The sequence below is a fragment of the Oncorhynchus gorbuscha genome, linkage group LG12, assembly GCF_021184085.1.
Source record: "Oncorhynchus gorbuscha isolate QuinsamMale2020 ecotype Even-year linkage group LG12, OgorEven_v1.0, whole genome shotgun sequence".
NCBI lineage: Eukaryota > Metazoa > Chordata > Actinopteri > Salmoniformes > Salmonidae > Oncorhynchus > Oncorhynchus gorbuscha.
In genome coordinates, this window is record NC_060184.1 from 64,610,448 (window position 1) to 64,636,138 (window position 25,691).

Genomic DNA, 25,691 nt, shown 5'->3' on the forward strand with positions numbered 1-25,691 from the left:
GGCTATACTAGTTCATTTAGCAGACAAGATTTGCTTAGAATTTCGTGGGGTTATTTTACATTATTTTATAGTATGAAGAATACAATTGAACATAAGCTGAATAAAATAGTTATTTATGTAACTTTAGTTATGTAACTTTAGTTATGATATGACTTGCCTAGTTAAATAAAGGTTAAATGAAAATGTCAAAATGATGGGCTATACGATTTGATTTTTAATACATTCTAAGGCTGCATGATGCTATTCTACTGATGATTTGAAAAAAGTTGCATGAAAGGCATGTGCTTTGCTTTGTTATTTTGTGCAGCCTGTACACACTTCAGCCTCTCATTCACATTTTGACAAGCACTTGATAATGCCTAGAATTTCCCGGCTGCATCCCATTTGTGTGGCCGTAATGCCCCCTAAAAAAAGATATGCCTTTTGCGGCCAGTGGGCATTGTGGCCTTGTGCTGAATATAATAATTACAATTCCCTTCTCCTTATAATCTCCTTCTCCCAGCTGCGTGCTTCTCACTCACATGGCTCTCACATGGCTCTCTGATCGTGTCTTTCTCACAGGCTACAAGTGAAGACAGACACATCTGGGATGCAGCTGTGCGTGTCCTTATCTAATTCCGAGGCACATATTGAAGATATTGGAAGAACTGTTCACATTTACTTTTCGTCAAACAAGATGAGTAGGCCTAACGAACATCAAAAGCACTAGCCTTTGTCAGTCTACTATCCCCCATGGTACAAAAGTTTACCTATTCTAGTCTGTGTTAGAAATAAATATTCCAAACAGTCTGGGACAGTTGTGGGATGCGATAGATGTAAGGTTTTCTTCTGGTGAAAGAGAGGCGGACCAAAATGCAGCGTGGTGGTTATTCATGTTTTTAATAAAGACAACTATACATGAACAGACTATACAAAACAAGAAAATTGAAAACCTAAACAGTCCTATCTGGTGCAAACACAGAGACAGGAACAATCACCCACAAAACCCAACACAAAACAGGCTACCTAAATATGGTTCCCAATCAGAGACAATGACTAACACCTGCCTCTGATTGAGAACCATATCAGGCCAAACATAGAAATAGACAAACCAGACACACAACATAGAATGCCCACCCAGCTCACATCCTGACCAACACTAAAACAAGGAAAACACATACGAACGATGGACAGAACATGACAATAGATCCCAAATTAATACAACCCCTAGCATCAAACAATCTGTTTAAGCAATGAGCATGACGCAACTGATGAAAAAGTTGAGCTTAAAATTTCAGTCAGCGGATCCTGGCTGACTGGTAGTTCTGGCAGATCCTGGCTGACTGGCGGATCCTGGCAGACTGGTGGATCCTGGCTGACTGGTGGATCCTGGCAGACTGGTGGATCCTGGCAGACTGGCGGATCCTGGCTCACTGGCGGATCCTGGCTGAATGGCAGATCCTGGCCGACTGGCAGATCCTGGCCGACTGGCAGTTCTGGCGGATCCTGGCCGACTGGCAGTTCTGGCGGATCCTGGCCGACCGGCGGATCCTGGCCGACCGGCGGATCCTGGCCGACCGGCAGTTCTGGCGGATCCTGGCTGACTGGCAGATCCTGGCAGACTGGTGGATCCTGGCAGACTGGCGGATCCTGGCAGACTGGCGGATCCTGGCAGACTGGCGGCGCTGGGCAGACTGGCGGCACTGGCGGCGCTGGGCAGACTGGCGGCACTAGCGGCGCTGGGCAGACTGGTAGCTCAGACGGCGCTGGGCAGAAGGGTAGCTCAGACGGCGCTGGGCAGACTGGCGGCACTGGTGGCGCTGGACAGACTGGCGGCACTGGCGACGCTGGGCAGACTGGTAGCTCAGACGGCGCAGGGCAGACGGGTAGCACAGACGGCGCTGGGCTGACTGGAGAAAAAGGCTCTGGCACCGCTGGACTGAGGAGTACTGGTGCCTCTGGAATGAGGGGCTCTGGCGCCTCTGGCATGAGGGGCGGTAGCTCTGACAGCGCCGGACAGGCGGGAGACTCTGGCTGCGCTGGAGAGGAGGAAGGCTCCGGCAGCGCTGGACAGGCGGGACGCACTGTAGGCTTGATGCGTGGTGCTGGCACTGGTATGCCATGCATACTATGCCAAACCATCAGCTTTCTTTCTACTCTGTCCAATACATCCTCCACACTCTCAGACTCAGCACTCTGCTTCGCCGACAGCTCCAATTCCATCCATGGCTCCTTATGGTAAACAGGGGGAGTTGGCTCAGGTCTGACTTCTGACTCTGCCACACTCTCCCTGTTCCCCCCCAATACATTTTTGGGGGTGCCTCTCGTGCTTCCAGCCGCTCTGCCGTGCTAGCTCCTCATAATGCCGCCTCTCTGCTTTCGCTGCCTCCAGCTCGGCTTTGGGGCGGCAATATTCCCCTGGCTCTGCCCAGGGTCCTTTTCCGTCAAGGATCTCCTCCCAAGTCCATTTATCCAAATAGTGCAGCCTCTCCCACTGCTGCTGCTGCCTCTGTTGCTTCTCCTGCTGCTGCCTTTGCTGCTGCTGCTGCTGTTGCTCCTGCTGCACCTGTCGCTTCTCCTGCTGCTGCTGTTGCTGCTGCCTCGGTTTACCATGCCGCTTGGTCCTTGGTTGGTGGGTGATTCTGTAAGGGTTTTCTTCTGGTGAAAGAGAGGCGGACCAAAATGCAGCGTGGTGGTTATTCATGTTTTTAATAAAGACGACTATACATGAACAGACTATACAAAACAAGAAAAGTGAAAACCTAAACAGTCCTATCTGGTGCAAACACAGAGACAGGAACAATCACCCACAAAACCCAACACAAAACAGGCTACCTAAATATGGTTCCCAATCAGAGACAATGACTAACACCTGCCTCTGATTGAGAACCATATCAGGCCAAACATAGAAATAGACAAACCAGGCACACAAAATAGAATGCCCACCCAGCTCACGTCCTGACCAACACTAAAACAAGGAAAACACATACGAACGATGGACAGAACGTGACAATAGATCCCAAATTAATACAACCCCTAGCATCAAACAATCTGTTTAAGCAATGAGCATGACGCAACTGATGAAAAAGTTGAGCTTAAAATGTTGATAAAGTATTAGGCTATTTCTTCACATAAATTGCAGTAGGCTATAAGCGCAAATGTTCCATTAGCAGGAAACACCATTCTTAAAAATGACCGCAAATGCAATCATGCATGTAATGCTTTTATTATAAAGGTGCATTTTTATGGTGAAAATGATCTTCCCCAAATTTGAAACTCACACTCTGTGTGTGTGTGCCAATTAGGCTATACACCCATTGTAAAGTGTATTAATGTGTTTCATTTTAAGAAGTTATTTGGCCACTTTAGTTGGTACAAACCTTATGAAAAAATATAGGCCTATGTGCTAGGCTACATGAGGTGTGTGACTATGATTTGAAAAATCGCAAAAAAAAGCATTTGCTGTTTCTTGCCTTCAGCTGGGCATCATTCACAAGTGATAATATGTCATTCACAAAGTGATAGGGTAATATTTTCACCCATCAGACTATTCTTGATTTAATCTTGTCTTTATATATATTATACAATATATGTGTGAAATTTGTTTTGATTCAGAATGGACCGTTATCATGCACCTGTCTCGAAACAGGGGCAGCGGGAAAAAATATGTGATCTATACTCTTAAATAGCGAAAGCAGGACACTTTCCCGTGGTTCATTTTCATGCCAGCCAGGTAGGCTATACTCCTGTTGTAAGTAAAACCAATGTGCTTAACATTAGGAAAGTTAGAAATAAATATAGTAGGCCTAGCCTATAGAAAGCTGATGGGATCCTCCTCTTTTTAATAGAGGCCATCACTCTGTTTTCTCAATTGCCTATAGAAATGTTGAGGGACATGAGCTCATGGGCTCTCATGAAGTGTTTGATTAGATTTTCGATTATATTTACATTGATGTCAGAGTGATTAGAGGGACAATAGAGTGCTGGGTTAGCAGTTAGCAAGTTTGGTAGACTACTAATGACCACGTGGAATTTGACTTTCTTCCTGACTCTTGACTGCCGGTGTGGCGATAATACAGTCACCGTAACAGCCCCAGTCATGTATTCATTATCTTTAACTGGTTAAATGTTTGTAGTTTGCATGTTTCAGTAATGATTACCATGGTTAAATAGTTGTAAATCTCTGTTTGATTTAGCTTTTGGTATATTTTGCATTGTTATACATATTCTGTTTTTCCACAGAAGAAAGCAACAATTAGTCAACATAGTACTGTAAATAAATTGACACTACCTGCTATAGAACGGAAATTGCTCTCTGTAAATAAATGGTGAGAAATGCTCAGTTTGAAGCCATTCGGCTATGGGTTTCACAGCTCTATGATATATCTATCAGGAATCAAGGTAAGACCCAAGTGCAGACTGTGTGTGTAACGACGTTCATCTGTTGAAAGAAGAGAGTCGGACCGAAATGCAGCGTGTTGGTTACTCATGACTTTAATGAAAGAAACGCGGTACATGAAATAACTGATACTAAATACAAAAACAACAAACGGAACATGAAACTTATTACAGCCTATCTTTTAAAAAAAATGTTTCAATAAAAAATAATTTATTATCTTCAATACCATTAATTCTTTACAACTCATAATTTACATACATACACAAATAATGGTATTTTAAATAAACTAATTAAACTAAAACATAAACCCCAAACAAAACCTCAGGGGAGCATCTTCCCTCCCCGTCACCCTACAAAATACCTCTCCCTATCTCCCGGTCCCTAATCTATCCTCTTACAAATCTAAATGACACCCAGCCCTAAACCCCCTTTCCACCTCTCCCGAGCAGCATGCTGCCCCCACTTCCTCTCCTCCCTCTTCATCCTCCCCCTCAAATCTCCTTCCACCCTCCTCACTATCCCTTCCACCCCCCAATCTCTCCCTGTCTTCACCATGTTCTGCCTTGCTTCCCACAGCCCCCGTTTAAAGAGACTCATAAGAAGCCAGAGCAGAAACCTGTCCCTATCCGTCCCTCTCGCTCTCCCTACACCCCTCTCTAACCTGGCCCACGTCAATACAAAATCCCCCTTTACCAAACCTAACAACACCCGTGCCCTAGCCCAAACTACTCGGGCAATGGCACAGTCCCAAAAGACATGGCGCACAGTCTCCTCCCTGCCACAAGAGGATCTTAGACAGGTGGGGGATTGCACCAAATTATACCGGCACAAGATGGAACGTACCGGCAAACACTTATGAAGGCTCAACCAATTCAGGTCCTTGAGCCTGTTATCCAGACCCCGCGCCTGTACTCCCTCCCAGACCACTTCCGAGATGCCCACTACAGGCGCCGGACTCCCTGCCTTTCTGACCAGGTGCCTGTGATCTAAACCTACTCGGGCAACTTCAACCTCAGGGTGCGCACGCAGCCACTTGGCCGCATGACCAAAGTGCCACGGCAGCTGTTCCGCCCGAGGACCCGTGTTAGACCACACCATTATGCTTCTCGCCTGATACGAGAAAAACACCCGCAGGAGGTAACCGGACGGGTGTATCACTGGCTGAGCAAGCTCCGTTAACAAGAAAGAAACAAAAATTGTGTCCAGCTTGAGGGGGAAATGTGGTACCCCTCTACCTCCCTCCCCGATGGGACAGATCATGCATGCCCTGGCGACCCACTCGCACCTGCCACTCCACATAAACTGAAACACAAGCCTCACTAGAGGCCTCCTCAGACAAGCCGGCAATGGGTAGATGTATGCCAAATACAAAAGAGACGGCAACACATCCACCTTTAGGACCAGGACTTTGCCCATAAAAGACAAATACCTAGCTTTCCACATTGCTAGCTTCCTCTGTACCACTGCGATACGCATGTTCCAGTTTAGCGTCGCTGAGCCGGAGGTCTCAAAATGGACCCCGAGAATCCTCAGGGCCCCCTCACAGAGAGATAACCCCCCAGGCACATCCGTTCTACTGCGCCATCTTCCGAAAAACTTGACGGAAGACTTTGCATGGTTCAGAACTGCTCCCGACGCTCGGGTGAAATCTTCAAAGATGGCAAGGGACCTTGTCAGGCACGAGTCCTTGCACAACACCAAGGAAGTGTCGTCGGCGTACTGCGTCATCTTAACACGCAGCCCACCACTTCCAGGGATCAGCAAACCTTCCACCCCTGTGTATGCCCTAATGGCAGCCCCCAGAGGCTCCATGTACAGAACGAAGAGGAGAGCCGAGAGTGGGCACCCCTGCCTGACCCCAGACGAGAGGTCAAAAACGTCACCCAAGTGACTATTTACACTAACTCGGCACCCCGCTCCGACATATAATGTACGAATCCATCCTATAAACTTCTCCCCAAATCCTAATCGACCTAACACTCTGAATAAAAAGGATCTATTCACGCGATCGAAGGCTTTCGCCTGATCTAGCGCTGCTACCATTAAAGGCAGACCTCTATCTTCAACCCAAGCGATGGAGTCCCTGATTAACTGTAGGTTCCATCTAATAGAGCGGCCCTCTACCCCGCACGTCTGATCCTCATGAACGACGTAGGGAAGGGCTGTGCGCAACCGGTCTGCTAAAACCTTTGCAATGCAAGTAGCTTGTAATCTACACACAGCATGGTCAACGGCCGCCAGTTGCCAAGGTCTGTTACTTCCCCCTTCTTATATAAAAGTGACAGCACACCAACAGCCATTGATCCCCCCGGGACCCCCGTCTCAAGGATGGCCTTCAAGACTTCGAGGACCACTGGTCCAAGTATACCCCAAAACTTGAGATAAAACTCAGCCGGCAGCCCATCTATCCCAGGCACCTTCCCTTTTCCCATCCTCCTAAGAGCGCTCTCAACCTCTTCTAGTGAGATCTGGGCCTCCATCACTTCTCTAATGTCCTCCGGCAACCGCCTGGACAAGTGTTCTAAAAACACATTTCCCTGCTCTACATCTATTTCCCTTTCCTTAAATAAACCTTGGAAATGATCAGTTGTCACCCTGACCATATCCTCTGGTTCTCTAACTATACTACCATTTTCTTCCCTAACACCATGCATTACCTTCCTACTCTGTCTTGCCCTAACCAACTTAAAGAACATAGCAGAACAAGTCTCATTATGTTCTAGAAAGCCACTATGCGCACGCTCAAGGAAAGCTCGAGCCTTCCGCTCCTGCAACTCCCTGAGCTGCGCCTTTAGGGTTGCGGATCTCTCCCAGTCAAACGACCCGCCGAGGTTGCCTGCCTCGTATTCAAGTTCAATTAACCTCTGGATACGATCCACCTCCCTCCTCTCCTCCCTTTTTTTCCTCTTGCAATAGCCTATTATAAAAGCCCTAATCCTCACCTTAACTAATTCCCACCACTCTAACACCCCCTCGCACATGGACGAGGCCCTCAAGCCTCCAAAAGAAACCATAAAACCTGTCAACAAAAGCCTGCTCCTCCAGCACATCCAGATCTAGCTGGCGACCCCACCTGCAGGAGCACCCCGTCGTGATCCGAAAAGAAAACAGGCAACAGCCTCCCAGACAACTTACCCAAAGACCTGGGTACAAAAATATAGTCAAGCCTCCGCTCAACCCCCCTGGAGTTGCGCCATGTAGGACCGTCCATTTTCGGAGTAGTGTGCAGACCACCATCTACCACACCATGGCAAGCCATTAGCCTGGCAATGGCGCCCGCACTGCTATCCCCCCCTCTTCCTAAATCTGTATTAAAATCCCCCCCTATCACTAATTTCCTATTTGTGACACACAGGGGCGTCAGACAGTCCACCATCTCCCTCCTGTCTGCCACCACCTGTGGCCCATACACCACCACTAATCTACATTTACAATCCCTTATCGTGACATCCACCCCTATAACCCTCCCCTGCATTACCACAAAGGAATCCTCCACTTTACCTCCCTGTGCCCACACAAAATCCCTACCCCCGAGTGTTTGGCTCCTGGGTGCCCTGCACCCTGGGTCTACCCCCACAATCCTCCCCCTCCCCAGTGTTGCAGCTGGTTTGGAAAAAAATTGGGGAGGCTGAGTCCCCAAACAAAAAACTCCCCACCTCCTCTTGTACCCAGTCCTGAGTCTTGTTAGGTGTGACCCCACCCAACAGAAGTTGAGGGCCTGGGGAATCCAGCAGCAACCCAGAGGTTTCTCCCGCCCCCATCACTCCCTTGGCCATCCCCTCCCCCTCACTGTCGGCCAATCGCCCCCTCCTCTTCATACTCTTCTTTGGTGATGGCGGCAGTGGAGAGATACCACCCTCCCCCCCGCCAGCTCCTCCACCATACCCCTCATCTCTTCCACCAGGGCACTTTCCCCCCAGTCCACTTTCTCTTCCACCGTCTCCTTCTCCACCACTCCTCCCTCGCTTTCTTCTCTCTCATGCTCCTCCACTCGGTTGCCTACTTCCGCCGCTTTTTCTGGTTCTCCTACTCCTGTGCCTTCCGTTTCCTTCTCTCTTCCATCCGCCGCTTCTGGCTCCTCCTCCTTCCTTGTGGCCTTCCCCTCTGGACCTGAACTCTGGTCATGAGGCGTGCTTCCTTCCCCTCCTCTTCTTCCTCCATCCCCCGCCCCTGCTCCCCCCCCAGCCGCAGACGCAGATGACCTCTGACGGGCCGGGCACCCCCGCCACAGGTGTGCTGACGAGCCACACCCATGGCACGTCTTAGGCTTGTCACAATCTCTCGCCTCGTGATCCTCAGATGCACAAAATCTGCATTTTCGTGTACTGCACGAGGCGAATATGTGACCGTAGGCCATACAGCGCCTGCAAAATGCGGGCTGACGTGCATAAAACAACGTCCCCCTGTCAGTCCCTAGGGAGAACATAGCAGGAGGATGGAGGTAGCCACCATGTCCCTTTGGGTCCTCTCTGAGGAGGGCCTGGAAGCCTCTCCTCCCTTGCTGAGGAGACGTTATCCATGTATCTCCCCAGAAAAGCCCTCACCTCTTCGTCCTTAACATAAGGGTTGTAAATGTTGACAGTTACAACCCTAAAGTTATTCTTCGCCAGGCTTGTTATATCGTAGTGGCACATCGGCCTCTCACCTCCCACTGCTCTTGCCCTTCTCAGGATATCATCGTGTTTTTCTTCTGTATATAGTGCCACGTCGTATGCTCCCTCCAGCGAGTTGCCTTGGAAACAAAACACGTCCTTCACCGTCAGCTTTAGAATCCCCATCAATATTATCCTTCCAAAGGATTCCCGTCCTAAAGGCTCCAACTCCTTTTCCTTCCAAGCAAACCGGATCGTGTTGGCCAGCCCAATCCCAGGGACCGATCGTGTTGATGTATTTAGCACCATCTCCGCAAGGAGAATGGCACTCGTTCTCTTCTTCCAAAACAAGTAAAAAAGAAAAACCAAAGTGACCGCGCCTACTATCTGGTGAAACGACACAGAGACAGGAACAATCACCCACCAAATACAAAGCGAAACTATGGCTCCCTAAATACGGTTCCCAATCAGAGACAACGAGAATCACCTGACTCTGATTGAGAATCGCCTCAGGCAGCCAAGCCTATACAACACCCCTAATCAACCGTGATCCCAAAAAATACAAACCCCAATATGAAAACAACATATAAACCCATGTCACACCCTGGCCTACCCAAACATATAACAAAAACACAAAATACAATGACCAAGGCGTGACAGTGTGAAGTGACAATGTTTATTTTAACAACAGGGGCAGGCAAACGACAGGCCAAGGCAGGCAGGGGTTGATAATCCAGAGTAGAGGCAAAGGTACAGGACGTCAGGCAGGGACAGGCAGAGTGGTCAGGCGGGCGGGAATTAAATACCCTAACCCTAAGCTATGTTCAATGTCAGCAGCAATTTCCAGTGAGAAATGCTCGGTCTGAAGCCATTTATCTATGGGTATCAAAGCTCTATAATAATGATACAAGTTACATTACCTTAAAAATTGTTTATTTACAACCTATGGGGTATAACATATTGGGAATAAGGGTATAGGAGCGTCTGAAAATAATAAATACCCTAACCCTAAACTATATTTCCACAAACTGAGTGTGAGATTGTGTTGGAATGTAAGACCATATAGATGAAGTACCATTTAGGACCCTCCATCGTTTCTGCCTGGTTCGCACTTATAGTTGATGTCATATTAACGATTCTGTACCCTCTAAGGGACCTTTAATTCATATTTTATCGAGCAGGATTTATGGAGGTCATATCCTCAATGGAAGCCATAATAAGATGTTTAGAAGGACTTTATAATGTGATTTTCATCACTAACTTTAAACCCAACCTTATACGTACGTATACGATTATCTAGTAAGCATTTCTATCCAAAGCATCAACATTGTGCAACAAGTCCACTGTTGTGCTGCCAGCATCATGAGCCAACCAAATTTGGATCCAACCAGATAGACCTTTTACAGACAATTTGTTCAGTCTTGTCGCATGTAGTCATGCTCAAACCCATTGACTTAGCCATAGGAACCACCTAGCATGGGAATCTAGTGCCTACTGGTGTGTCAGGCCCCCAAAGTGTGGTAAATCACCAGTTTAGAAGGGACAGTAGGAAACTGGCAAAGGTTTCCAGGGTTACAGGTGCTGTAAGACTCCCATGCTACAGACCTGGCTATTGTTCAATTACACATGCATGAAGGACACTGTCACACTCACACTCACACTCACACTCACTCACTCTCTCTCTCTCTCTCTCTCTCTCTCTCTCTCTCTCTCTCTCTCTCTCTCTCTCTCTCTCTCTCTCTCTCTCTCTCTCTCTCTCTCTCTCTCTCTCTCTCTCTGTCTCTGTCTCTGTCTCTCACTTTTTCTCTCTCTTTCACTCTCTCTTTCACTCTCTCTGTCTCTCTCCACCTCGTTGGCTGGAGCAGATTGATTCAGACAAATTGTCACAGCCACAGCCAAAATCTATGTCTTACAATATTACAATATTGTTAAAATATTAATGCTCATCATAAATAAGAAATGTCAATCTAGGCTCTAATTAGGGAGACCCCCCACACACACACACACACACACACACACACACACACACACACACACACACACACACACACACACACACACACACACACACACACACACACACACACACACACACACACACACACACCTTTACATTTCCCCGGACAATGAGCTCAAAATCATTTCCCCCCTCATCATTTTCTTTTATTCTTTTCATACAATTCTTTTCTTGTTTTCTTTCTTTTCTCCCTTATTTCTGTGTTCATTGTGAGCATCACAGGCCTGGGGGAACGTTCCTCTATAACGGACACCCTGACTGACTCACTGGGCTAATTGTTCAGTGTGTCACACATCAGTTTGATTAGTTGGAGAGTTGTCCCCCTGCTGCTAATCTGCCTGTGAGGAACCATTGGTGATGGCTATTATATTTCTGTTGATTTCTCACAATGACAAGAAAACAATGGAAAGCTTTTCCTTCTCCTCGATTTCAGGCAGCCAAAGAGAGCAAGTGTGTGAGTGTGCTTTTGTCCGTTCATGTGTGTACCCTTCCCAGTAGATGGCCTCCACAGCCAGCTCTGTAAACCTCAAAGGTCAAGTCACCAGAAACATCAGTCCATTACCAGAGCAAATTACTTATTCACCAGTAAAGAGAGCGAGAGGGAGACAGAGACAGAGATACACAAAAGAGAGGTAGAGATACAGACAGATACACAGAGAGAAGGAGAAAGATGGAGAGAGAGAGAGAGAGAGAGAGAGAGAGAGAGAGAGAGAGAGAGAGAGAGAGAGAGAGAGAGAGAGAGGAAGAGGGAGGGAGGGAGAGAGATTCCACTAAAATGATGAGGAACCCTCAATTTTTAGAGTGATTTTCCACAGTGTGTGGTTATATTTCATCAGAACTTGATGAGATTAGCGTAGATCTGCTCAAGAAACTTCTGAAGCGTAGCCTTCCAAGTGTGAGATACGGAAATGGGCGGGGTATTTGTGTGTGTGTGTGTGTGTGTGTGTGTGTGTGTGTGTGTGTGTGTGTGTGTGTGTGTGTGTGTGTGTGTGTGTGTGTGTGTGTGTGTGTGTGTGTGTGTGTGTGTGTGTGTGTGTGTGTGTGTGTGTGTGTGTGTGTGTGTGTGTGCGTGCGTGTGTGCGTGCGTGCGTGTGTGTGTGGGAGAGTGAAGGTCATGTAAATGTCACCACTAAGGGCAGGAGCACCGTGACAGAGCGTGTGTGTCACATACACAATGATGAGACCTTCTGGCTGACACAGACACACACACACACACCACCTCAAACTCTGTCTCGAGTATAGTTCCATTAATCTAAGACTTCTTGGTAATTACGTGAATAAACACACATGCTCCTCTCTTGTCCAACAATGAATCTTATGCTTCAGTTTAATCAATCACAAATGGAGAAAACACACAGTGCAGGTTCAGCATGTTTCCTTTGTATAATGTGTTAACCACGTTACAGCTGACACACCCCACAAGCTGTTACCTCTCCTGGGAATTGTAGCAGGATATTGATGTGATATCACACCTGTTCTTAGAGAGGAACAAAAACATACTAAGTGAACCAGCAGTGTGTTTTTCCTTCATATCTGATTCGTTGAATACCTGCCTAGAGTATATGGTGCCTGTATGGTGAGTTACATTGTGTGTCAGTCTGTATGGTGAGTTACATTGTGTGTCAGTCTATAGGGTGAGTTACACTGTGTGTCAGTCTGTATGGTGAGTTACACTGTGTGTCAGTCTATAGGGTGAGTTACACTGTGTGTCAGTCTGTATGGTGAGTTACTGTTAGTGGAATTCTAAATTCCTATATGTTTTGTAGCCAAAACCAAATTCGCACTCTTTCTATTTCATTAATGAGTTGTAAGTTCATTAATTATGCATGAAGTAGATCGAGACCAGTCTTAAAAGCCAGGTAACAGCGTTTATTTCAAGAGAGTACTGCCACATACACATATTTCCACAGGTTATAAACTGAAAATGACGTCAGCGTTTTCTAAACGTTCTATCTCTTTTCACCAGTAGAGAGGCCCTCTAGCTCTCGAGCCTTCGCTCCACGCCTGAAGTCATGGTCAGTCAGTATAAATCAGCATTCTAGACAGTCTGGAGATAGTCCGTCCCTGCCACCTGGAGATTGTACAAATGAATGAACTAAGGAACAGACCTTCATTGTTACTAAACTCCTGACTACATTATATACAATTGGGAATGGGAGCAAGAGTGAAAATTCATATGTATAGTACATTATAGCATTTGGACAAGTCCGTTCTGATTGGAATGTATACATAATTAGTCATTTCAACCATAATTTCCCCCAACAGTTACACTGTGCGTCAGTCTGTATGGTGAGTTACACTGTGTGTCAGTCTGTATGGTGAGTTACACTGTGTGTCAGTCTGTATGGTGAGTTACATTGTGTGTCAGTCTGTATGGTGAGTTACACTGTGTGTCAGTTTGTACGGTGAGTTACATTGTGTGTCAGTCTATAGGGTGAATTACACTGTGTGTCAGTCTGTATGGTGAGTTACACTGTGTGTCAGTCTGTATGGTGAGTTACATTGTGTGTCAGTCTATATGGTGAGTTACACTGTGTGTCAGTCTGTATGGTGAGTTACACTGTGTGTCAGTCTGTATGGTGAGTTACACTGTGTGTCAGTCTGTATGGTGAGTTACATTGTGTGTCAGTCTGTATGGTGAGTTACACTGTGTGTCAGTCTGTATGGTGAGTTACACTGTGTGTCAGTCTGTATGGTGAGTTACACTGTGTGTCAGTCTGTATGGTGAGTTACACTGTGTGTCAGTCTGTATGGTGAGTTACATTGTGTGTCATTCTGTATGGTGAGTTACATTGTGTGTCAGTCTGTATGGTGAGTTACACTGTGTGTCAGTCTGTATGGTGAATTACACTGTGTGTCAGTCTGTATGGTGAGTTACACTGTGTGTCAGTCTGTATGGTGAGTTACACTGTGTGTCAGTCTGTATGGTGAGTTACACTGTGTCTCAGTCTGTATGGTAAGTTACATTGTGTGTCAGTCTGTATGGTGAGTTACACTGTGTGTCAGTCTGTATGGTGAGTTACACTGTGTGTCAGTCTGTATGGTGAGTTACACTGTGTGTCAGTATGTATGGTGAGTTACACTGTGTGTCAGTCTGTATGGTGAGATACACTGTGTTTCAGTCTATAGGATGAGGTACACTGCGTGTGTGTTTCTTTAGGGTGAATTACAGTATGATTTACAGTGTGTGTGTGTGTGTGTGTGTGTGTGTGTGTGTGTGTGTGTGTGTGTGTGTGTGTGTGTGTGTGTGTGTGTGTGTGTGTGTGTGTGTGTGTGTGTGTGTGTGTGTGTGTGTGTGTGTGTGTGTGTGTCTGTTGTTTTTCACCTTTAAACTTGTTTTAGGGGCTAATTCCCTCTTTAGTGATCTGCTCACTGGTTCGCGTAAAGCTCCAGTCATGAAATGGCTACCTATCGATCCTTACAGAGGCAGATTTATTACATAGCCTACGGTGTGTACCTGCCCGTCCTCTGAAGTAGAGTTGGTGGAAGAAATAAATACACATCCTATGAGACATGTTCACCTTCAGTTTATGAGAATGATTTGTTTTCTAAGTTATTTACATTTTGGTCGTTTAGCAGACGTTCTTATCCAGAGCGACTTACAGGGGCGATTAGGGTTAAGTGCCTTGCTCAAGGGCACATCGACATATTTTTCACTTAGTCGGCTCGGGGATGCAGACCAGCGACCTTTCAGTCTTCTCTCCTCCCTTAACCTCTGCTCCCCTCCCCCTCTCCTCTCCTCCCCTAACCTCTGCTCCTCTCCTCTCCGATCCTCCTCTCCTCCCCTAATCTCCGCTCCACTCCTCCCTTCCCCTCCCCACCGCTCCTCCCCTAACCTCTGCTCCTTCCCCCCCACCGCTCCCCCCTAACCTCTGCTCCTCCCCTCCCCACCGCTCCTCCCCTAACCTCTGCTCCTCCCCTCCCCACCGCTCCTCCCCTAACCTCTGCTCCTCCCCTCCCCACCGCTCCTCCCCTAACCTCTGCTCCTCTCCTCCCCTCCCCTCTTCTCCCCTAATCTCCACACTGATTCTCTCCTCCCCTAACCTCCCCTCCACTCCTCTCCTCTCTTCTCATCTCTCTGCTCTTCTCCTCTCCTCCCTCCCTATTCTCCCGTCCGCTCCTTTCCTCCCTTTTCCTTCCCTCCCTCCCCTCTCCTCCCCTCTCTCCTCTCCTCCCCTAACCTCCCCTCCCTACTCTCCTCTCCTATTCTCCCCTCCGCTCCTCTCCTCCCCTCTCCTCCCCTCTCTCCTGTCCTCCCCAAACCTCCCCTCTCTCCTCTCCTCTCCTCCCCCTATAGACCAGATGCAGCTGGTCAGTGACCAGGTGATGAACTATGTCTTGTATCCCTATTTCCCCCATGTAGCCCCATCCTCCCCCGGTGTCGACTCCGCCTCTTTACAGCGAGCAGGCAGCCACAGCGCCGGAGGAAGCAGCCACAGCACCGGAGGAAGCAGCCACAGCGCCGGAGGAAGTTATGGTCGTGGGGGTGCCAATAACTACACTACAGTGGGCCCAGGCTATACAGCAGAGGCCTATGCTACAGATCCCTACACTGCAGATCCCTACCGTACACTACAGTACTGCCCATCTGTAGAGTCTCCTTACAGCAAATCTGGACCAGCCATGCCACCTGAGGGCACACTGGCTAGATCACCATCTATAGACTCCATACAGAAAGACCCGAGGTAGGATCAGGCATGCACACACACATGCACACACACACACATATGCACACATACTCATGCACACACACACATTCACGCACACACACATACTCCTACACACACTCCCACACCATCCCCCACACACCTTCACACAACATCAATCACCATTTCAATCATAGTGTCTGACCTGCAAATCCCCATAGGTCTATCCTGTGGCGGTCACTGGCCTGTATTACCACACATATTATTTCCCATGTTAATCGATCACTGTCAATCGATCACTGTCAATCAATCAGCAACATACAGAGCTGTGTGGTGGGGCTGTAGAGACGAGTAGGAGAGCAGAGGTTCACTCTGGAGGGAACTGACAGTCATGTGTGACAGACAGTATTAGTGTTTACACTTGACCTCTCCTTGGGGGGTATTGATTTGAAAACATAGCAGGAGACTTTATACCACAGAAGGTTGGTGGCACCTTAATTGGGGAGGACGTGCTCGTGGTAATGGCTGGAGCGGAATAGGTGGATTGGTATCAAATATATCCAACACATGGTTTGATGTCATTCCATTTGCTCCGTTCCGGCCATTATTACGAGCCGTTCTCCCCTCAGCAGCCTCCACTGACACACGCACACACAAACACACACAAACACACGCACATAAACTGCTTACACACACAAAAGACAGAGAGAGACTGAAGTAGACATTACTGTACCCGCAGAGAGACATATCTTTTTTTTTTTCTTCGTCTCTCCACCTCTCCTCCCCACTGTGCTGTGTTGTAGCCCAGCCTTCCTGGTGTGTTTCATTATTGCCCTGCACATGTCTTTCAATTAACCTGCTGTCTTTTCAATTAACCTGCTCCACTCCCAGTATATATATATATATCAGACAGTGTTCATGTTCAAATACCTTCATTACGGAGAGAATAAGCCTGTGACTGGGCTCTCAGCAGCATCCATCAATCTGTAGAGAGAGGGAGAGAGAGGAGGGATAGTAATGGAAGGAGGAATAGAGAAAAAGGAAGGAGAGAAGACGGTGATGAAAGAGGGGCGTCGGGGACGCCGTGAGAGTTATTTAAGATACTCTTCAAAGAGGTAGGGTTTCAGACCGTTTCGAGAGATGGGCAGGGACTCCGCTGTCCTGACTTTAGGGGGAAGCTGGTTCTACCATTGGGGTGCCAGGACAGAAGAGCTTTGACTGGGCTGAAAGGGAGCTGCTCTCCCGTAGGGGTGGGAGGGCCTACAGACCAGAGGTGGCGGAACGGAGTGCTCGGGTTGGGATGTAGTGTTTGAGCCTGAAGGTTGGGAGGGGCAGTTCCTCTTGCTGCTCTATAGGCAAGCACCATAGTCTTGAAGATGATGCAAGCTTCGACTGGAAGCCAGTTGCATGTGCGGAGGAGCGGGGTGACATGGGGGAACCTAGGAAGTTTGAACACCAGGCGGGCTGCTGCATTCTGGATAAGTTACAGGAGTTTGATGGCACAAGTGGGGAGCCCAGCCAACAGAGAGTTGCGGTAGTCTAGACCGGCGATGACACGTGCCTGGATGAGGTTTTCTGTCTGAGGAAAGGTTGTACTCTACCGATGTTGGAGAGCATGAACCTGCAGGAGCGAGTCACTGCTTTGACGTTTCAAATCAAATGAAAGTTTATTTGTCACGTACGCCGAGTACAACAGGTACTTACAACAGTACAACCTTACAGTGAAATGCTTACTTACAGAATCTAACCAATAGGGTGAAGAAAAGTATGTGTGTGTGTAGATAAGTAAAGAAATAAAACAACAGTAAAAAGACATTTGAAAATTACAATAGCAAGGCTACATACAGACACCGGTTAGTCAGGCTTATTGAGGTAGTATGTACATGTAGGTATCGTTAAAGTGACTTTGCAGAGAACGACACGCTGTTGTTGTCCAGGGTCATGTCAAGGTTCTTTGCACCCTGGGAGGGGGACGCTGTGGAGTTATCAACCATGATGGAGAGGTCTTGGAGTGGGCAGGCCTTTCCCGGGAGGAAGAGCAGCTCCGTCTTGTTGAGGTTGAGCTTGAAGTGGTGGGCCGAGTTCCAAGCCGATATGTCTGCCAGGCACGCAGAGATGCATGTCACCACCTGGGTGTCAGAAGGGGTAAGGTGAAGAGTAGTTGAGTGCCAAAGCACCCACATCAAATACACAACACATAATACATGGCAGTAACAGAATACAGGACAAAAATTTACAGGACATTTTTTCATGATGTAAAATGAAATGTTAAAATTTGATTGTGAAAAATACCATTTTAGGAAAAACATTTAAGAGCTAGAGTTGTTGTACAGTCTGACAGCAGTGGGTAGAGTGGCATTTCTCGGGGCCCATTCGGGTAGTGATACAGGTGGCTGTTTCTCAGGAGCCTGGTGGTGCAGTCACCTCTTTTGGAGGGAGCAGGTCATGCAGTGTTCAAAAGTGTGCATGTCCTTCACCAGGTGCACTGTGGTTGGACTGCTCCACCTCTGGAGATGATCCTCAGGGCCCTCCTCTGCAACCTGTCCAGTTGGGTGTATACTGCGACCAGATCTTCAGTGGGTAGGCCAGTTCTGGCGTTTTGAGGCCTTCCTCACTGACTGCTCCACATGTGTGTCACCACTGAGGTTGGAATCTAGATGAAAACCAAGATAGTTGGTCGTTGATACCACTGGTACTCCCTGTCCTCCGAGGATTATTGGTGCAGGTTGTGGAGGGTCTCTTGAAAAACGAATCCGGATTTCCACAGACATTTTCCTATTCAGGACCATGTTGTTGGACACTTCTAGCTGCTTTGCCTCCAATCCCATGGAAGTGTCCTCCTGGATGCTGGTAGCGGTATGGCCAACGACAGTCCTACATCATCAGCGTACCCAGTGTCCAAAGTGTCACTGAAGACATTGTTTCGGGTGGACATGTGAAGTAGAAACTGATATGGTGAGACAACGCCACCTTGTGGCATACCAGAGGTCACCTCTGACCAAGGGCTGAATGTGCCATTCACCATCAACCCCTGCCTTCTTTCAGTGGTGGAGCTGAGGAGCCAGGCAATTCAACTTGGACACAGTTCAATGTCAGACAGATGTTGCGTGGTCTACTCAACCAAAGGCTTTGGTACAATAGTTTTTTTTGGAGTCTGTAGCTGTCAGTCAGTAGTAGTGCTTGACTTTGTGAGGTAGGCGTACTGGTTTGGGCACTCAGATAGGACTGCAAATTGTTTTTCATGAGAGATTAGAGAGTTAGAGAGATCGGCCTTCAGTCACTCGTAGTACATGGGTTTGACTCTTTAGGTATGGGGACACACATTGTCAGTCTTCCAGGCATCAGGAACAGTCCCCTGCCAATAGGTGTTAACTATGTGTTTGATGATAGGGGCTAGATCTTCTGCTCTTTTAGTAGCCAGGCTGGAATGCCGTCCGGCCCATACATTTTCCATAGGCTGGGTCTGGTCAGTGCTTGCTTTATTTGGCCATTGCTGCACACAGCTCAACCTACTTAGTAGACATGGGCAGGGGTAAGGTGACAAGAGGTGTGGTGTTTGTCAATGCCTCAGAAAATAAGACATTTAAAACATCAGCCACATCATCTTCTTCAACTCCTTCAACCTGTATTCTCAACCTTGTGTTTTCTTTCGGCCCAGTCCTTTGTTAATGAAGTCCCACCATTAATTGGGGGTTTTCTACTTTAGGTCCTGGATTTCAGTTTTGTAGTAGTTTTTCTTTACTTTCTTGATAAGAATTTGCACTGTGTTTCTGAATTGTCTCTATTTCATTGTGTACGTCCCCCCATCTGTTTAGTTTTCCGTCTTTTCCTGATGGTAGCCTTTATTTTTTCAGTCATCCAGGGCTTGTCCTGAGTTGTTGTTTTCTTATTTCTGATTGGCGTGCATACATCAAGTGTAGTTTGAATGCAGGAGTTGAATGGCTACACCTTTGCATCAATGCTCGCCACCTTATATATGGCAGACTATTCAGTACTGTCCATCCACCAAGGCAAAGCCTCCTTTCTGTTCTGGGTTACCAGATGGCATTTCTGCCACTGCACCTCACTTCTTCCCCCAGATGTTGCGTTTGGGGAGAACAGCAGACATTATGATCACTAGAGCTGAGAGGAGCAAGTACACTGGGAGTGTTGAAGTAATTGAATGATTTATTGATATTGATCAGATCTAGGGTAATTCCCCTTTAGTCTTGTTTCATGTCTGGATGGGAGTTTGTCAGCATCTTGATGGGCAGGTGATTCAAGTCTTCACACAGGATGAGACACATTTGGGGAGAGCACATCCTGATCACATCGACGGTGTTGATGAGATTAATCCACAGTGTTCTGCTGAGGTGTTTTGTCATGTGTCCATGGTGGATGTTAGAGTCCTCCCACTACCAGTTGAAACTGACCTGGGGAATGATTTAGGACGGAGCTGAAGCCACACACTTTGCCTGCGTAATGTAATTCACATACATAGCAACGCCCCCTCCTCTCATCCCCCTCTGGACAGTCTTAACAGTTGATAGTCTTATATGAAAATAAATTAATCTGGGATATATTCCTGGGTCCATTTTTCGGTGAGATATACAATTTCTGCGTTTACTGGCTGAAGAAGCAGTTCAAATTCATCCATGTTGCTTGTCAATGATCTTGAATTACAAACATGCACATTCAACGTTTTTGAGGCATTTCTGGATGTATTTGCGAAATCACATATTTCAGCTCGAACTCTGCATTCACGTGAACGATTGTGCTTCAGATGTATTTCAGGTCTGCGACCTTCGATTGTCAGTATCGATCGTCTGTCTGCCCTTATCGCCTGTTTTTCCTCTCGCCCGGTTTCTTGTCCCCAATCACTGAAGTTTGTTTCAGATATGCAGTGCCAGTGGAGGTGAATGTGTTTTTTAAGTCCGTAAATAATGCAATGAGTATTACAAAACGTTTGTACAATCCATCATTGTCAGAGTCACGCTTAATCTGTCAAAAAAGCAGGAAAAGTACGCAGTGCGACTGAAAACAGCTAATAAAAAACGAACATTTCAAACTTATGTTCCTCTCAAGCCTGGAAGCCACACCTAAAGCTGGCAGTTAGAGGGGAGATAGAGAGAGGTAGAGCAGAATAACAGACAGAGAGAGAGAGCTGACTTTATATGCGGCATTCAGAGTCAGCCTTGAGAGGGAATGACTTCACTCAGAGAGAGAAATGAGAGAGAGAGAGCTGACTTTATATGCGGCATTCAGTGTCAGCCTTGAGAGGGAATGACTTCATTCAGAGAGAGAAATGAGAGCGAGAGGGAGAGCTTTTAATGTCCAAGGTGATCAGAGCTATTCACAGAACACTATTCACAGAAATACAGTATGATAGAATATGAATAGCTCTTTGCTTCCACACCACTCACATTCATTGTCCTCAGTGAAGCCTGCCTGTCAGCTTGCTACTATAGTGTGTGTATGTGTGCAACCTGGCATGTCGCATTATTCTGTATGTAAATCTGAAAGACATTTAGGATGAAATGTTACATTTGGTATGGTTGCATAAAAACTAAAGAAGGGAACTTGGTGGGGATGGGTGTGCGTATACTGCAGATTTATAGCAACCCAAAGGTTGCGAGTTCAAGTCTCATCACGGACAACTTTAGCATTTTAGCTAATTAGCAAGTTTTCAAAGACTTACCACTTAGCATGTTAGCTAAACCTAACCCTACACTTAACCCTTTTAACTAAGCCTTCGCCTAGCCCTAACCTTAATCCTGTAACACACATATGTCAGAGTCAAGGCCCGCGGGCCACATCCGGCCCGCGAGAAGGTTTTTTACGGCCCCTGGGATGATCTTGATTTGTTATTAGAACCGGCCCGCAGACCGCAGCAAGCCGGCAGCCCGCAGATCTTTTACACGCACCAATACTACATTTCCCACAATGCAACGGTGACGCACCGAGCAGTAGGCTGCTTCATTTCAATATTTATTGGCACAGCAGTTGTCAGCATCACAGTAAAATTAACTTTCAGATACCCATCAAAAATGGCAAAACGGAAGGTGGACACTGAGAACCGGGGTTTCAAACAAGGTGGGAGTCGGAGTATTTGTTCACGGAGGTAGCTGGAAAACCTGTGTGTCTTCTGTGTGGAGAAAGTGTGGCGGTACTGAAAGAGTATAATCTGAGACGACATTATGAAACGAAACACGCGGACAAAAACAAGAATATGGACATGGAACAAAGGCTACAAAAGGCAGAGGAATTAAAACGAGGCCTCAAATCTCGACAGGCTCTGTTCAAAAAAGCCAAATCACAAGGCCAGGCTGCTGTCAAGGCCAGTTTTATTTTGGCAGAAGAGATCGCTAAATCAGCCCGGCCATTTACGGAGGGGGATTTCATCAAAAACTGCATGATTAAAGTTTGTGACGAAGTTTGCCCAGAAAAAGGCAACTCTTTTTAAATGTGAGTCTGAGCAGAAACACCATTGCCGAGAGAGTAGACCAGTTGTCCATCAATCTAAAAGAGCAGCTTGTGAAAAAGGGAAAAGATTTCATTGCATATTCCTTGGCTGTGGATGAGAGCACCGACATTTCTGACATTGCCCAGTTGTCAATTTTCATCCGCGGAGTGGACTCCAGCCTAAGCGTGACAGAGGAGTTTTTGGCTTTACGTCCTATGCATGGCACAACTACGGGGCATGATTTGTATGAAGAGGTGTCAAGATGTGTAAATGAGATGGAGCTGCCTTGGGAAAAACTCGTGGGTTTGACAACCGACGGAGCACCTGCGATGTGTGGACACAGGAGCGGACTGGTGGGGAAGATACGGGAAAAGATGCAAGAGGAAAACGCGACAGGTGAGCTGACAGCTTATCATTGTATCATACACCAGGAAGCGTTGTGCGGTAAAGCCTTGAAAATGGAGCATGTAATGAGCATCATCACGCGCACAGTTAACTTTATCAGAGCCAAAGGTTTGAATCACCGCCAGTTCAAGGCATTTCTGACGGAGTTAGAAACGGAGCATGGTGATTTGCCTTATCACACAGAGGTGCGATGGCTAAGCCAGGGAAAGGTGCTTCAAAGATGTTTCGAGCTTCGTGAGGAGATTTGTCTGTTCTTGGACAGCAAAGGGAAAGACACAACACAACTCCGAGACGAAATGTTTCTGTGTGAAATGGCTTTTCTGTGTGACATTACGAGTCATCTGAATGCAATGAACTTGCAGCTGCAGGGTCGGGATCGTGTCATCTCTGATATGTACAGTACAGTGAAGGCATTTAAAACCAAACTGACTCTGTGGGAGACGCAGATGCGGAAAGAAAATTTGAGCCACTTTCCCAGCTGCCAGACCATGAAAGAGAAGCTCTCTACCAGTGCGTTCCCGAGCGCACAGTTGGCTGATAAAATAGGTATGCTTGCCGCTGACTTTCGACGCCGATTTGCTGACTTTGAAGCACAAAAAAGCAGGTTGGAACTGCTCGGTAACCCATTTGCTGTTGACGTGGAAAGCTCACCACCAAACCTCCAAATGGAGTTGATTGACCTCCAATGCAATGATGCACTGAGGGCAAAATATGCGGCAGTGGGTGCTGCGGAGTTCGCCCGCTTCCTCCCCGACACAATGCCCCAGCTGCGCATCCAGGCTGCTCAAACGTTGTCTATGTTTGGCAGCACATACCTGTGTGAACAACTGTTTTCTTTGATGAACTTGAACAAAACATCACACAGAAGTCGACTTACTGCTGAACACCTCCACTCAATTCTGAGGATTTCCTCAGCTCAGAGCCTTACCCCGAACATTGATGAACTTGTGGAAAAGATGGGACACCACCAAGTATCACCCTCAACCTCAAACAAGTGAACATTACTGTGCAATCACATATTTAGAGTTTTTACTCAGTTCAAGTTTAAAAGTTAAAGTTTAATATTTGTTTTCACTGCATGTTACTTCTCCTTAAACAAAGTGTTGTTTTTGATTAATAGATTTTTGCACTTTATTTTATTGTATTTCAATCCAATTATATTTTAAAAATATTTCAGTTGAGTGGATGATAGAAAATTGCTATTATTGTTTTTTTCTTTGAAGTAAATTTAGCCCACTTTTGCTAAAATAGAAAATATAGGCTACTGATGGTGCCTTGAATACCGGTTTCTTTCATTTAATGTTCATGTTATGGGGATTTTTATATAAAGGAAATTTGTCTTTTGTGTCTGTTGAAAATTAAAGATTACTGACAGAGCCATAAGAAAATATTGCTTTATTTATCTGATCATATTGGAATATATTTGTTAGGTTTTCAGTAGGTTCAATTAGGTTCACTAGACTATATGCGTCATTTAAAACATTTTCAATGAACATTCGAACAGTCCGGCCCTCGGCTTGTAGCTAAATTTTTTATTTGGCCCTCCGTCCATTTGACTTTGACACCCCTGCTTTAACAGAACTCCTAAACTTAACCCAAACCTTAATCCCTTAACCTAACTCCTAAACTTAACCCTAACCCCTAGCCCAGCTAACATTAGTGAACACTAACTAACACTAACTTTAGCCACCTAGCCACCTACCTAGAATTCGTAACATATCATACGTTTGAAAATTAGTAACATATATGATTAGTTTGAGGAAACTAGGCGTATGACATGCGTCACTACTTCACAGGAGTGCCATTATGCTGTCCCGTAGTAAAACTGCATAAGTGTTGCTCTCCACTTAATGGAGGACAGAGTTTTGAAATCAGTGGAATTAGAGTATGATAGCTAAGGAGATGGAGAAAACACCTGTCTCCGGATTACATCTTCAAACTAAGGGCAACCATGGCATCCTTGACAGAAACCATTTCAATAGAATGTTCATGATAATGTCACTGCGACAACTGTAGATAGACAGTAAATTCGCTCTGTCTATCTACTCCGATTTCAGAGCAGTCTCATCTGAGTGTGCCAGAGCGCAGAATAACTGACAAATTTACAAACGCTCAACATCCGGTCAGAAGTTTACATACACTAAGTTGACTGCCTTTAAACAGCTTGGAAAATTCCAGAAAATGATGTCATGGCTTTAGAAGCTTCTGATAGGCTAATTGACATCATTTGAGTCAATTGGAGGTATACCTGTGGATGTATTTCAAGGCCTAGCTTCAAACTCAGTGCCTCTTTGCTTGACATCATGGGAAAACCAAAATAAATCAGCCAAGACCTCCACAAGTCTGGTTCATCCTTGGGAGCAATTTCCAAATGCCTGAGGTTACCACGTTCATCTGTACAAACAATAGCACGCAAGTATAAACACCCTGGGACCATGCAGCCGTCATACCGCTCAGGAAGGAGACGCGTTCTGTCTCCTAGAGATGAACGCACTTTGGTGCAAAAAGTGCAAATCAATCCCAGAACAACAGCAAAGGACCTTGTGAATGTTCCACTGATCCAAAACTGCCATAAATAAGCCAGTCTATGGTTTGCAACTGCACATGTGGACAAGGACCGTACTTTTGGAGAAATGTCCTCTGGTCTGATGAAACAAGAATAGAACTGTTTGGCCATAATGACCATCGTTATGTTTGGAGGAAAAAGGGGGATGCTTGCAAGTCGAAGAACACCATGCCAACCGTCAAGCACAGGGGGTGGCAGCATTATGTTGTGGGGGTGCTTTGCTGCAATAGGGACTAGTGTACTTCACAAAATAGATGGCATCATGAGGTAGGAAAATTATGTGGATATATTGAAGCAACATCTCAAGACATCAGTCAGGAAGTTCAAGCTTGGTCGCAAATGTGTCTTCTAAATGGACAATGACCCCAAGCATACTTCCAATGTTGTGGAAAATGGCTTAAGGACAACAAAGTAAAGTTATTGGAGGGGCCATCACAAAGCCCTGACCTCAATCCTATAGAAAATTTGTGAGCAGAACTGAAAAAGCATGTGCGAGCAAGGAGACCAACAAACCTGACTCAGTTACACCAGCTCTGTCATGAGGAATGGGCCAGAATTCACCCACCTTATTGTGGGAAGCTTGTGGAAGGCTACCTGAAATGTTTGACTCAAGTTAAACAATTTAAAGGCAATGCTGCCAAATAC

At 46.5% G+C, this 25,691-nt stretch overlaps 1 protein-coding gene across 1 annotated transcript in view; it reads left to right on the forward strand.

Annotated features, from left to right (window-relative positions):
- ctnnd2a (catenin (cadherin-associated protein), delta 2a) overlaps positions 1–25,691 on the forward strand; it is a 439,609-nt gene that overhangs the window by 249,494 nt on the left and 164,424 nt on the right. Inside the window, exon 12 of the mRNA XM_046292625.1 lies at positions 15,351–15,672. Coding sequence (XP_046148581.1) covers positions 15,351–15,672 — 322 coding nt within the window. The remainder of the gene's footprint in view (positions 1–15,350; positions 15,673–25,691) is intronic.